Source organism: Sebastes fasciatus, chromosome 14 (assembly GCF_043250625.1).
Source record: "Sebastes fasciatus isolate fSebFas1 chromosome 14, fSebFas1.pri, whole genome shotgun sequence".
Lineage (NCBI taxonomy): Eukaryota > Metazoa > Chordata > Actinopteri > Perciformes > Sebastidae > Sebastes > Sebastes fasciatus.
This window is the reverse complement of record NC_133808.1, coordinates 32,027,150-32,042,079: the sequence shown is the minus strand read 5'-3', so window position 1 is coordinate 32,042,079 and position 14,930 is coordinate 32,027,150. Positions and strand designations below refer to the sequence as shown.

The 14,930-nt window shown below is 44.0% G+C and overlaps 1 protein-coding gene across 4 annotated transcripts in view; it reads right to left on the bottom strand.

The window, feature by feature from the left end:
* sema5ba (sema domain, seven thrombospondin repeats (type 1 and type 1-like), transmembrane domain (TM) and short cytoplasmic domain, (semaphorin) 5Ba) overlaps positions 1-14,930 on the bottom strand; it is a 220,391-nt gene that overhangs the window by 102,641 nt on the left and 102,820 nt on the right. For all 4 annotated transcript variants that reach the window (XM_074657944.1, XM_074657943.1, XM_074657946.1 and 1 more), the window contains exons 4-5: positions 1,786-1,885; positions 1,298-1,343 (exon numbers count right to left, since the gene is read on the bottom strand). In XM_074657944.1, coding sequence (XP_074514045.1) covers positions 1,298-1,343; positions 1,786-1,885 — 146 coding nt within the window. The remainder of the gene's footprint in view (positions 1-1,297; positions 1,344-1,785; positions 1,886-14,930) is intronic.

The window sequence follows — 14,930 nt, the reverse complement described above, 5'->3', positions numbered from 1 at the left end:
CTACTACTACTACTGCTCCTGCTCCTACTACTACTACTACTGCTCCTACTACTACTACTACTACTACTACTACTGCTACTACTACTACTACTACTACTACTACTACTACTACTACTACTGCTCCTACTACTACTGCTACTACTACTACTACTACTGCTCCTACTACTACTACTACTACTGCTCCTACTACTACTACTACTACTGCTCCTACTACTACTACTACTACTGCTCCTGCTCCTACTACTACTACTACTACTGCTCCTGCTCCTACTACTACTACTACTACTACTGCTCCTGCTCCTACTACTACTACTACTACTACTACTACTACTACTACTGCTCCTACTACTACTACTACTACTGCTCCTGCTCCTACTACTACTACTACTACTGCTCCTGCTCCTACTACTACTACTACTACTACTGCTCCTGCTCCTACTACTACTACTACTACTACTACTGCTCCTACTACTACTACTACTGCTCCTACTACTACTACTACTACTACTGCTCCTACTACTACTACTACTACTACTACTACTACTGCTCCTACTACTACTACTACTACTGCTACTACTACTACTACTACTGCTCCTACTACTACTACTACTACTGCTCCTACTACTACTACTACTACTGCTCCTACTACTACTACTACTACTGCTCCTACTACTACTACTACTACTGCTCCTACTACTACTACTACTACTACTACTACTACTACTACTACTACTACTGCTCCTACTACTACTACTACTACTACTACTGCTCCTACTACTACTACTACTACTACTACTACTACTACTACTACTACTACTACTACTACTACTACTACTACTACTACTGCTCCTACTACTACTACTACTACTACTACTACTACTACTACTACTACTACTACTACTACTGCTCCTACTACTACTACTACTACTACTACTGCTGCTGCAATTAAATCGCATACTTAAGGATCCTCTTTACCGCGGGAATATGAGCCAACATTAATAGTTTATTAGAGTAGCATTTAACAACGTACGAGACGCACCACAGAAGTAATCCTGGCCAGTAACACATTCCAACGATGTAATCCACCAAATCACACTTCTGGATGTTCTACGAATGATTAAACTGGTTCAGTAAAAACGGCATAAGTAGCCGATATCAGCCGGTTAATCAGCTTTTTCCTGCTCCAAATCTTCACTATTATATCAGCCTTTGAGAATCCAAATGGGTTGACCTCTACTCAAAACCAGCAGACATTAACGTCCTCAACAACAGAGAAGAAGAAGAGCAGCCGGCCTACCTGTATCAGCGACATGTTGCTGAGGTCCAGTCTGAACAGGTGGTTTCTGGGTCGAGGAGAGAGAGAGGAAACATAGAGATAAGAGTGTGTGCACAACGTGACACGACTTTATCCACAAAATATGAAGTATGAGAGAAGAGACAGGCCATTTTAGCTGCTGTCAACTTAAAGCAAAGCCGATTAAAGGCCACACTGTGACCGTCCGTCAGTCTTAACACATTGTTTTTAGCTCCGTGTGAGTGGTGTGTGAACTACTGGTTGCATTAGTGTGTTTTTAAACAGGGTCAAATCAGGCAGAACCAGAACACGCTGCTGTGACATCATGATATATTTCTGCTAAATCCGAAGCTCGACCGGGTCCAACGAGGCCATTTAAGAAGCATCATTATCCGAACAACCGGCACGGCGTGAGTGAGTCAGAAAGGCTATCACGTCCTCAGTAATGTGCTTTGTGAGGTGAAGAGCTGAGTGGATTTAAGGTTCCTCACCTGGCACCCACAATCAGCTCATTCCTCGTCAGGTCAAGGGTCAGCTGGGAGAAGTCTCTCACGCCGGAGCGGGAGAAAGACGAGATCCACGGACTGAGAGCTGAGAGAGATAAAGAGAGAAAGAGAGAGAAAGAGGTTAGCAAAAGCTAAATCATGTCATAGTTCATGAGATAAAAGCAGTGACATTTACAGACAATAATATATACAGTATATAGCAGAGGTACGACCAAGTAAGTGTCAAGTCTTTGCACTCTAATCCCAAATCCTAAACAAGTCATAATGCACTCTCCACCAAATGCAACGTCAGTAACATAACGTCAGTTCTTCATGGTTTTCTCCTCAAACTTGATCGGATGCTGTCAGATTGGTTCAAACAACGTGGGTCTGGGGAGTTAAAGCTGCAGTAGGCAGTAGATATTTGGCAAAAATCCCATAATAACCTTTCAGCAGATTGTAATTCAAGTGTTCTGAGAGAAAACTAGACTTCTGCTCCTCCTCATGGCTCTGTTTTCAGACTTTAGAACATCTAGCACGTGACGGGAGACCTTGACCAATCACAGGTCATTTCAGAGAGAGCGTTCCTATTGGCTGTGCTCCGGTCATGTGACCAGAACTTGGCGTTCCTTCAACAGATTTCACAATGGCGGCGGCGGCGGCGTCACAAACGTTCTCATTTTCCAGCTAAACCGTGCACTACAAGATGATTCTGAGAACATCTGAGGAGAGAAATAGGCATTAACGTAACAGAATATTGATTCATATCTGATCAGCGCTGCCTAGTTTGACCGTTTGGTCAGAGTTCAGAGTGATTGACAGCCGGCTCTCATAGACGGCAGCTGGACAGCAGACCTCAGATCAGCTCTGACTGCTTGTTCTCCTCCGGTCTGTGAAATCTTGCAGATGCCGTTAGGAGCACCGGATGACACAGAGACACATGATTTTTTTCAGGTTACCTGTTTCATGCACTACTGTCACGATATAGCGACCGTTTTATAATATTTGTCATATTTGCTCCAATCTGCCTACTGATGCTTTAAGTGTAAGATAATCAAATTCAAGTCCCAATAATATTCACCAAAAATAAAGAGTCCAGTGTTCAAAAAACACTTTTCATGGATTCAGCAACAACCGACAAAAGATAGAAATTCAGTTTGTTCAGTTCATTTTGAATCCTCTTCAAGTCAAAAGGCTCAAGTTCAAGTCAAACTCACGAGCCCCTGGTGTTAAAAGTCATTTTGTATTATGTCACGTAGAGTCTAAAGTAATCGAGCACATCATATTTGGTGCTTTGTGTTGGCGTATCTTTCGTGGCAAATTAATATTTGTTGGTTTCAGTTTCTCCAATGTGAAGATTTTAAAATTTTCCATTTTGATATTGTTTTAAATTGAATATCTTTGACTGTTGGTCAGAACAAAACAAGCAAACTGAAGATGTGATGGACATATTTCACTAACTAATGATTTTATGATAAAATGATCACTACAGTAATCTATAACCGGAGAAACGACTGGTTGCAGCAGCTGTAGTGGTAAAAAGCTTCCTGCGTCCCCCGCAGAGAGGGACAAAGCTGTCCAGCACCATCAGACACAAGCTCCTGATCCAACCTGACGCCGGGACAAACACCGCTCTGCGTGGCGTACGAGGCTGAAACCTCGGCGCTGTTTGAAACCGGCTCTTACAAATCAAAATTTCAGAGCGGCGGGGGTTTTAGTGTGGCTTTGAAAACGGCAGGGAAAAGAGCATTTCCTCCTCAACCCCAGAGCGCGGACCTTTAAACGGATTTCACCTACGTGGGAGGTTTTTAACACGGCATAAAGGGATTTACCATATTTCCCCACAGTATCACAGCGGTCGGTGGGGATTCAGATTCCCCTTAACCAGTTTGGAAAGCTGTGTTAAACAGAACACAAAGAAAGAACTGTGAACGACGTCTGTGAGTTAATATATAGAACGATGTGAAAGCGTGGTGATCACGTGTGAACCATTTGGCCACGGCTGATAACTCCGTTCGTTAAGGGAAGCACTCATCAAACATTTAAAACCTTAAACTTCCTTCTTCTTTAAACATGAAAGTAGAAGCTGGAGGCGACGGGTGTGAGACTACATCAAAGTGTTGGAGGAAGTCACAGCGAGCGGTGAAACAACTCTCCGTCATGTAAAAAGGACGAGCGTTTTAGGATTGACGGCGCCCATATGGCTCCGTCGTCTGAAAACATAACGAGATATACGACTGGTACAAAGACAGAAGGCTGCAGATACAGTACAGTGTGCTGCTCTTGATTTACATCACACACACATCCTGTAACTAACGGTGCCGGTATTGACAGGAAATGAGAAATATCTGCCGCAACCTGTTTAGTCCAGATGTTGAATAGGAAGTTTTCACTGAGCTGCTGTCGGACTGAACTTGACTCAAGGTTTTACAGCTATGAGATGAATAAATGAGTCATTATTTATCTTCTAAAGAAAATAACATTTCAAAGGAGAGCAATTTTCAAATTGCAAGAAAATGGCACTAATAGTTTAATGGACCAGACCGACGTTATTCTGTATTCTTCATATCGTCAACAAATCCAATGAAACAGAGCAAAACAAGGCATTAGTGAACCCTCTGCTTCTTCCTACTGGAGACACACATCTGGATGATTTAAAAGCTCTTTAACAAACGTTACTCAAACAGAAGTAAATAGTGGACATGTCATTACTCTTTACACAGAACAAACTGAGAAGCCGTCAATGAAAACTAGAAATACTTGGCAGGTGATTGGATGAACCATCTGTCAATCAAACTCTTGCTGAAGCCAGTCAAGAGAAGACTGAAAACATCTTTTCTGTCTAGACAAGCCGTTCTTTGCTCTTCTTCCAATGAAGACATACTCTCCAGTTCTGATAGAACTGATGCTGCTGCAGCATCCACGCTAACCCCTCTGTGACGTCACACACACCTAAACCACGCCGTAGCCGTAGTAGCTCCTCACAGGACTTGCCAGATGATTTGTGATCCTGCAATTCTTTCCTGATTTCATGACATTGCGAGAATCCAGCTGCCGTGCAAGGTTACTCATATTTGGGTCTTCTTCCACACTAGACATCCCACTGGATGACTGGTCAGTAACACCTGGAGTTCTGGCACTAGATGACTCCACCAAATGCTGCAAGAGCCGCGATTGTTGAGAGGTCTTGTACCAAAAACAAACATGGAAAGCAACCAGCAGCTTGGACTGTTTCTATGCAGCACGGAGAAGCGTTAAAAAGCTCAGAGTTTGGTGATCTATTCTTCTCTAAAAATAGCTAACGTTATTTAGACACTATGCTCTTTTCATTTCTCTATTTTGTGCCTCCTCGTCTCCTCCGTCCTCCTGTCTGGGACATGGAAATCGATCTCAACGCGCCATCTTGAAGGAGGTCTTAATTCCTAACATGCATCTGGAGGACTGCCGGAGGAAACAAAGAGCGAGGATGCACTAGTGTTTCCTTCCTTCTGTATGTGTTCTCAGCATCCTTGACGTAGAAAAGAGACGTATGACGTAAGAGAGATATTTAACGGACGTCGCTTTAAAACGATTGCCCCGAAGGACGGATATCTCATTTTGTTAAACGCTTGTTCCCTCAACTCCTCTCTCCTCGTGTCTCTTCCTCGCCTCCTCCGCTCGCATCTCAGGTGGAAGGGACTAAGGTGCGAGGAGAGGAGGCTAGGAAAGGAATCGAAGGATGTACAAACTGAGGAATGAGAGCCGACTTTTCTCCGAGTAACTGGAGGACCCCGAGAGGAATTCAACAACGGCATCATTTAATAATGGGATTGTAGCTGGTATACATTCATCACACCGCCATTGATTTTAATTTACAGGAAATAATTACTAATGTAATCATGTCTGAAACATCAAAAGTAGATATTTAGAGGGGTGAATTATTCAGCCCTCCCTGTACAGTACGTAGCTCCACATGCACCGCCTGAAGCAACATCACGGGTAATTACATTAACAACAGCTCTAATCTGGTTGAGAACATGAGAAGAAACATTCACAGGCTACTACCATAATTAACTAACCTTTAAAAATGAATAACAGACTATAAAACATTTCCACACAGACGGGATTAAATCACCGATGACCTCGCGCACATAATAACTGAGTGGTGGACCCAGCAGGCCGCCTCTGACTCCCTCCATACATATTTATATTAGACATATGAACAGGGTGGCTGTAGAAACCATACAAGGCTGGAGAGAGAGAGACCATCTGCACATCGCTGTCTGATTAAAGGCTGAAGATGGAGGAGCAGAGAGGAGCCATCTTTAACCCCTCAATCGAACGTAAACACACCTGAAGACGACTTAAAGAGTCCAACAGCATCGCGGCTTTAAACCAAGCTGCAGCACGTGTGAACAGAGGCTGTATATGTGTGTGTGTGTGTGCGTAGTGTCTCTAAACAGGATTCTAACACACAAATGAGATCATTCAAATCCTTTAAACACCGACTGCATTAACGTGCACAGCAACACCTCATTAGAAGATTAACAGCACACAGAAACTGAATGTAAACTAAATGTTGACGACTCAACGTGATCCTCTGCTTTACGTTTCCTTGTAGAGTCACGATACCAGAATTCTGACTTTGATACGATACCCTGCCTAAATATCTCCACACCGATACTGAAAAACGATACCACGGCATAAATCTAAAACATCAGGAAAGGTAATGGAAGAGGACAGAACATGGAACTTAAACTTAAGTGTGCCCCGTTATCCCCATATTTTAACAATTATTTATGGCATCTCACCTCTCTCTATGGCAGCAGGCCCTTTGCCCCAGGCTAACATGTTAAACCAGAATCAGTGCATCATCCACTGCACCACTGAAATAGTAAGCGCTGTAGCAGAAGAAGACCCAATGGTAAAAATATCTTCATAGAAACTCGAGGTGTAGTGTAAAAAAATATCTTCTTAGTTAACACTTGAATAAATATCATTGCAAAATACTAATTTTGCAATGATCTACATAATAAAATTAAGTTGATTTTACTTGCAAACTTATTTTTTATGTACAAAAAATGGAGTTTAAACAAAGACTAGTCTCACTTGATCTGCACAATATGATGCAAAAAGATGACTTCATTTGTTTAAAGGAGGATATTTTTATCAGTGCACTAGATAGCGTGGTAAGCAATCTGCCTCTAGGGTCGACCGGGTCACTGTAGATGTAATAATAAACGGCAATAACTGTAATAAGCATTTACAGAAACACACGTCTGGGAGTTGTACAGTATATTGAATTCTGTGCAGGCATGCTTTTGATTAATGTGATACGTAAAGCTGGATGTAACACCGGGGATGACTCAGTGTTATTAACAGACACTTATTAAAGAGCTTTGTCATCCATTAACACTGGATGTTAGTAAATGATGCCTGAAGGCTTGTTTCTCTCCTTCTCTTCTAACGTCATATCAGGTTACCAAAGACAGAAGAAGAAGAAAGAGCAGAAGACTGAGGCTGATCTCAGAGCACTTTTTTGGGGTAAAATCCAGCACTGACGCCCCCCCGCCTTACACACTAAATATATTCTGGAAAACATCCAGAAATAGAAAATGATTTAAGACAGACTGTTAAAAGTGACTTATTCTCCCCATAAAATAAGACCATTAAAAAAAGAGCATATGACATGAACCATAAAATAAGAATGTGCAGCGGGGAGGTAGATAACAGCAGAATTATTCCCACAGAGGCATTACGGTAAAAACAGGAGCTGTTAGCGTTCACTCCACGGCTTTTAATGTGCAGCATGAATCACCGACAGAGGAAAGTATTACGCGCTTATAAACATTCCCCCACATCATGAATATCTCTTCAGAAGCTTATTAAGGAAGAGGACGGGTGGATTTGATTCAGTAGCGAGCAGCAGAGCTTGTTTACTCTCTCAGAGAGAGGCCTCTGACAGCGAGGGGTCTTTCACTGACTGACATTTATCCTCCTGCTTACAAGTGCTTTTATATGCGCTGCTCACTCCGTCGCCTCATAACTGTCTGGACGGGTGGGGGGGGACAAAGAAGGGACAATAAAGCAGAATGAATATGAAAGTCCCCCTCCCTCCCGGTCGGCCCCAAGCTGGACTTGATAAACGATTATTGGGTTATTTCTTTCCCCTCTGCAATCCGCTGGCAGACGGATTAATGCATTAGCCCGTGGCTGCCAGAGGGATGAGGACAGTGGCTGAGACATTCGTCTCCAGACATAAATCATAACCTTTCTATCTCCCTCCATCTTTTAAACATTCCGCTTCTTCTCCCCACATGTACGACCAGCATGTGGGCAGAGTGAAGTGGCTCCCCGACTGATCCTGGATGAAGAGCAGTCAAAGCAACATATTACGGAGCTGAAAGCAACAACACACTGCAGATCCCTCCCAAATACAGCCACACAGCTCGAGCACAATCCCAAACGTTTATCGTTTAAAAGCTGACGGAATGAGAGATTCCCTCCAGTCGGAGCTCGGAAGGAGGCGATTCGATAAAGATCCAATCTTACCTCCATCTAATCCCTCTAAATTTGAGCCGCTGGGCTCGTCTGCCTGCTCACCCATCAAACTTTGTCCATCTCTGAGCTGGGAGGATGATGTCATTAAGGCCACGGTGCAAAACTCTGGACTGTGTTTCACCTCCTGCAGCTCAAGTATGTTGGTCTTCCAGCATCGGGGATTTACAGCAGAAAGAAGGCTTGTTGTACTTTAACAACACATTCTCACTCCCAACTAAGTGAAGTCAAATATCACCGGTTCAGACTCCACGATATCAGCCCGATTACAGCCCGACGCGGCCGTCGTAGGGTGTCGACTCGGATCGGGAACGATAAAGGAGTGTCATGAGCGAAAATCGACAGTTTTATCTGGAGTAGTGTGTCATAGCACACGAAAACTGACGCCGCGTCTGGGACGCCTCACGACATCCCGACAGAAAGTCTAGCATGTTTGATTTGTTTTCGTGTTCCGTCACGGCCGTGAATCTGACCGGCTGAGCTCAGACGCACACAGCTGTGAACACACAGCTGTAAAGAAGCACACAGCTACTTATTATGCAGAATGATGTCATCGGACCTTCCCAGCAGTAGGATGTTCAATCTAGGTTGTGTTGGAGTAAAAAACACCACCGCTGTTGCGTCTTTGCGTCATGAAGCATCCCGTTGTGCGCCCGCTTTCTCTTCTCCATGTGAATTATATCGTTATTGTTTTTCCCCCGGAGCCTCGTGGGCCCCTTTACATGGTCGGGCCCCTTTACATGGTCGGGCCCGGGGGGGCTGGAGCCCCGGTAAGCCTGTATATATTAGAGACGGCGGTGCCGGGAGAGTGTGTGTTGTCGGAACAGGGGTCCGCCGTGTAGTCTGTCATGTGCCGCGGTCAAGTCACGACAATAATGTATGAAGCTCAGTCGTCTGATCTGACATAGTAACCATGGTAACCGTCAAACATATCCTGTAGTCTGATCCAGGCATTAGTCAATGTCCCTCGACATCGGAAACAGACGTACTAGATACCTCTCTAGCATTACTTTGGGACACGTCAAGGACGGTGTGTCAGTATACGCTCGTTACATGCATAGCGTCATTTCAAAATAAACTTCCAGTTCACAGGAAGTTAGATTCAGGAAACAAATCCACTCAGTTAGGGGTTAGGGGTTAGGGGTTAGGGGTTAGGGGTTAGGGGTTAGGAAACGGTCATGGTTGACGTTAACTTCACTGACTAACGATAGAAGTCTTGTGTTTTCACTGTGAACATTCATATTTGTTTTTGACCGCTATGCAAAACATTATAAATGGGAAATGGGTACTAATGTAATGCAACCAACCCGCTGACAGAGGAAGAAGCTCATGTGACCGTTAAAACCAAATAGTGTATTTCTGTAAACTTGAGTTTCCTCACCTTGTTTTCTTTTTCTCAGTCTGACATCATGTGTTCCCGTATCAACATCCTGCACTAGATCATATTGTTTTTATCATTATCATTCTAATCAGGCGTCTCGTTGAGGTGTGCCCTCCAGCACTGCTCTGTTTAATGAGCTATGAATGACACATGTTGTACTAAAGGTATCTGTCTATCATCTTCTTCAACACAATGTGTTGCTAATGGGAAGCTGGAAATAGGCAATATTAAAAATGGTTATCTTCAGGGCAACGTGGTCGATCCAACACCGTTAACCAAACAGGTCACATGGAGACCGGCTGCCGTCTGGCAGGTGATTCTGTGAATGAAGGATCACCTCCAGAGTCAATTAGCACACATATATACTGTGTGATTACACTCTGAATACATTCAGCTCAACCGACAGCAGTATTCTCTCTTTCTCCCAGAGAATATTACTCACATTTAAAATGTGAAAATAACAACTGTGGCTAAATGATGCCACAGGAATGAATGCATTCTGCAAAATACACATTAACATACAATATCCATTTACTGGAAGCACATCTCTGTGCAAATAAATAAAGACACATTTTCTAGTGTTGTTGAGCACTGAAGACTTTACCTAACAAATCAGTCAACGTCTGGGTGAATAACTACAAAAGTGGCGTTACTTAAGTACGGAAGTTACGTTATAAAATAAGTCAACGTTTGGGTTAAAATAACTACGGAAGTGGCGTTACTTAAGTACAGAAGTTACCTGACAAATAAGTCAACAGTAAGAACTAAATTGTTAAACAAAGCAGTCAATTAGGACACATATATACTGTCTGACTGCACTCTGAATACATTCAGCTCAACCGACAGCAGTATTCTCTCTTTCTCCCGGAGAATATTACTCACATTTAAAATGTGAAAATAACAACTGTGGCTAAATGATGCCACAGGAATGAATGCATTCTGCAAAATACACATTAACATACGATATCCATTTACTGGAAGCACATTTCTGTGCAAATAACTCCACATCTTCTGTTGTGTTGTTCAGCACTGAAGGAGCAAAACTTTCCCTGCGGTGCCCGATATGCTCACACCTCCGGCCTTATCTGGCCTAAATCCCTTGAAATATGTTTTGTTGGGTCTTCTTCGTATCACTCTTCGCCCTTCCTCGCGCTCCATCTCCACCCCCGTCTGTCCCGTTCTCCACTATCTCTGCTATTCTAACTTTCGATTTTCACTGTGGCTGCACTTGCAGAGGGCGATAGTTTGAGCGAGTGCCTCAGTGGAGCACAACTGTCCCTCCATCCCTCCGTCTTTTCACCCCTCCATCCTCCCCTCCTCCCACTTGACTGATCTCAGATAGAGGGGTCTGCAGGGTTACGGGCAGAGCTGAGAAAGCGCCTGGAGAGAGCGGGGACTGAGCAGCCACGGGAGGAATGGCGCTGGGGGCCAGGGAGGCTAACAGCCTCTCAGTCGGGGACCGGTGAAGATGTCTGTCTGCTTCACAAAACCCAACGGTGAGGCAGCATCCAGAGATCTGTCAGGGTCCAATGCGCTGGTAGTTGTGTTGTAAAAACTGACAGAAATGTGAGCAATATTCTTAGAAAGAGAGCGTGACAGAAAGCCGAACGGAGGGGTGAGATCAGAACAACCATTCAGACATGCCATCGGTTAAATTGCTGGTTTCATCTGTAATAACTTTGTGGTGTTCAAACGTAGGTATCTGTTACGTAAATGTCCAGCTACACTTCACTCAAACATGACAGAAGTGTTCGGGGCAGTGCCTCAATGTTCACTCGCCAGTTGAAAACTAATGATGATGGAGAGTGTTCTCAGTCCTCTGACAGAGTCCTCTGACGGGCGGTATCAGTGATGGATTTACAAACTTATTCTGCAGGTGAATGGCTGTTTAAGTCTGTCACTGTAATTAATGACCATCGTGAGGGAGGAACCCCGGAGATGAAGCTCTGAAGGAGGAACGCTGTTGCAGGAATGTCAGCTCAACGGTTACTATGATATCTCACGAAAAGCTATTTCTCATTTTTCGTGCGTTAAACTACGAATGTCCAGCACGTACTGATTTCTGCACGATACATGCATACAGTCTTTTCAAAATAAAGTTTTACCAGGATATTAGGTTTATGAAAAGATTGTGGTTTGGGTTTAAATAAGTACAGAAGTGGCGTTACTTAAGCACTGAAGTTACGTAACAACTAAGTCAACGTTTGGGTTAAAATAACTACTGAAGTGGCGTTACTAAAGTACGGAAGTTACGTGACAAATAAGTCAGCATCGGCTTTCTGAAGGTTTTACTCTTTGGCCCAAAATATGAGTAATTCAACAAAATCACATTTTTATTACCTACTTATAAGTTATTAAACTGATTTCACTTTCTCTGTGCATAAGAAAGGATACTTAAATATATTTTTAAGAAGGCGAAACAGCTCAGAAATGCCATCAACATAATTTATCCTCTATGGACATCTGCAATAGTATAGTAAACACTATGACTGGAGCGAGTAAGTCGAGCTAATTCCAGTCGTTGGAAAAGGAAATGGTGCGAGGAAGCGTTAATATCACTGTTTATTTAACGTGGTGAAATTGCAGCCTAAACATGATGGGATTCAATTCAAGGAAATGTTACCCGGTCCGATCTAAATTTGCAGCCTTGATTTTAGAGGAAGAAATAACCTTATTCAACCATGGGGACAAGATGTAAAATTGCCGATGCACTTCCACAATGCGGCCCGTCTGAAAGGGGGTATCCACGGCGACAGGAGACAGCACGGACATAGAAAAAGCAAAGAGAGCAATTTTCCTGCTGCCTCTCTACTTTCACCGTTAAAGTAGCAATAAAGCCTTTAAACGTTTTCTATTCTCCGATCGCCTTCGCTATCTCCCGGGCCGGCATCAGATATCCTGACATACCATCAGTGGGTGAGAGGCTGGCCCCGGCAGCATGCTAAACTCAGCTCCGTTCAGACGCCTGATGGATGGCTGCAGAACACGCCACGGCTCTGATAGCACCACTCCAATTAGGCCCCATCACCGTGCTCACCAACGAGGAGGGCAACACGGAGAGGTACATGAAAAATAAGATCAGAAAAGCATGGCGAATACTTTTCTCTTTTAAGTGAATATTCATGTCTTACAGGGGCATCACTCTCGTGCTGCTCAAGAGCCCTTCAGATGTCGACACAACGGCTAAACGACAGCGCCATTACCCAAACGATGAAAGAGATACTCGTACAAAGTGTGCAATACATTTTTCTGCCTGTTATAGAAGCATGAAAAGAGCAGACAAAGAGAGAGAAAGGGTGACGGAGAGATGAAGTGAAGGAGGAAGGCAAGAAAGAGAATAAAAGAGGAGGAGAGAGGATTGGAGAGAAGGTGAGTGGAGAGTAGGGGTGTAACGTTCATCTACTACATCCATTTATATTCCTACCATCCAACTACAGCGATAGGTACTCGGCAAGTTGTCCTTCACAGGGGACGTATGTCCATCTGAAATGGATTTGCAAGGTAAATAATATATTGATACTAAGAATTTGCACCTTCCCTGTGTATGACGTCATGATCCAGCAGCGCCAATTATTATTAATAGTATTTTTGGTTAAATATTTCACTGCCTTGTATCTTGAGAACTGAATCAGTTGCACTTTTTATTATTTTTAAATAAAAGCTGTATGTTTTTGCCATTAATCGTTGTGTTTACTTGTTTATATCCATAATTAATTTATCCCTGATTCCCTTATGGTCCGTGTCCACAGCCTCCGTGCTTTCCACGCTCCCCATTCATTGTCTATGTAAGCAGCCGCGCAATGCATTCTGGTAGCGCGGTGTCGCGATTCGAGAGACTAGGCGTCACGACGCCCGCTCCTCATTTGCATAAAGTTGAGGGCTCGTCTACTTTATGTAATTCACAGGCGTCCGACGTGACTCGCCGCCTCTCCAAACTCCCGAGGATCTTTTAAAATAAACGTTGTTGATCTAAAATAAAGACAGATTCATCAACCTGGATTATTTCTCTCCTCAGATGTTTTCAGAAACACATCTCAGTGAACTATTTACGTGAAATAAGAGAAGAAAGTTTCCAAACGAGCCTCCAGACTGGTTCCGGTTTGAAAGCTGGGAGCAGCAGCCAACGGCGGGAAAGCGTTCGTCCAATCAGGAGCCGTCTCTAGAGACAGCACACCAAGCGTCCAATGATGGGAAGCGTCGCATCCCCTCGCGATAAAAAACGCCCCTGTGGACACGTACCGTTACAAGAAACATTTTGATGAATCCTGACCTGCTCTGTCCAGTATCAGATATTTAGTTCACAGTCACACTGACTGAATCGATTTCAAGTTATCTAATCGTATCGTATCGCTCTAGATGAGCCAAATATCGTCCTTGAATCGTATCGGAACCGTGGAAAGTTCTACGTATGGTATTGCTGTAAAAACACCCCTAGTAGAGACAATAGTTCAGGCAGGTAAGCGAGGGTTAAAAGTTCATGGAAAAGACCAGATTTGAAAGGAATGAAACAGGAAATGAGCGGCGACACCAGCGGTGTTTCTATTCTCCTTCGTCTCTCTCCAGAGCGATTTGAGCAGACGACCCGGACAGTGAAGCCATCTAATCCATCAGACAACTCCTCCTCTTCTCTGTGAAGCCGGAGCCAAAGGTCTTATTATCAACCATTACTTCCCTACACATCCTCCCTTATGAAACATGGTGCTGCCGTGATGGATATTGCAGCGCTGGGTGTGATGAAGGGGCAGAGTTTATCTATTTCTCTTACAAACCAGGCTGACCCCTTTACACACACACACACTCTCTGTATGGAACCAGTTCTCCGGGCCTCGCAACACAACGCACAGCCGACTCCATAAATTCCCAGCTCCGTATCTAGATTCAGAGCGTTCCACTCGCTGCCCTCATGCCATGCTCTTATCAGACCCGCAGTCTTATATGCTGCGAGCCGGTATCATCCATCTAAATCTGAGCTGGCGGCTCGTACGGTGTGTGTTGCCTTGTGGGTGGAGGTTACGTGATTCCACTGCTGTATCCCTGCACTGCATCTGTGGCGTGGCGTGGTTTGGTTGGCATAAAGCGCGTCTGGCACGTCATCGGAACAGCAGACATAGAAACATACAGCGAGCGGTTGTTTGTGGTGTCTTCTAGCAGATTGGAAAAATGCGATGCTGTCGGGGCCAAAGTAAAGCCGCCGGAGAGGTTGATGCTCGACACGGTGGATGTTTGTCTAGAT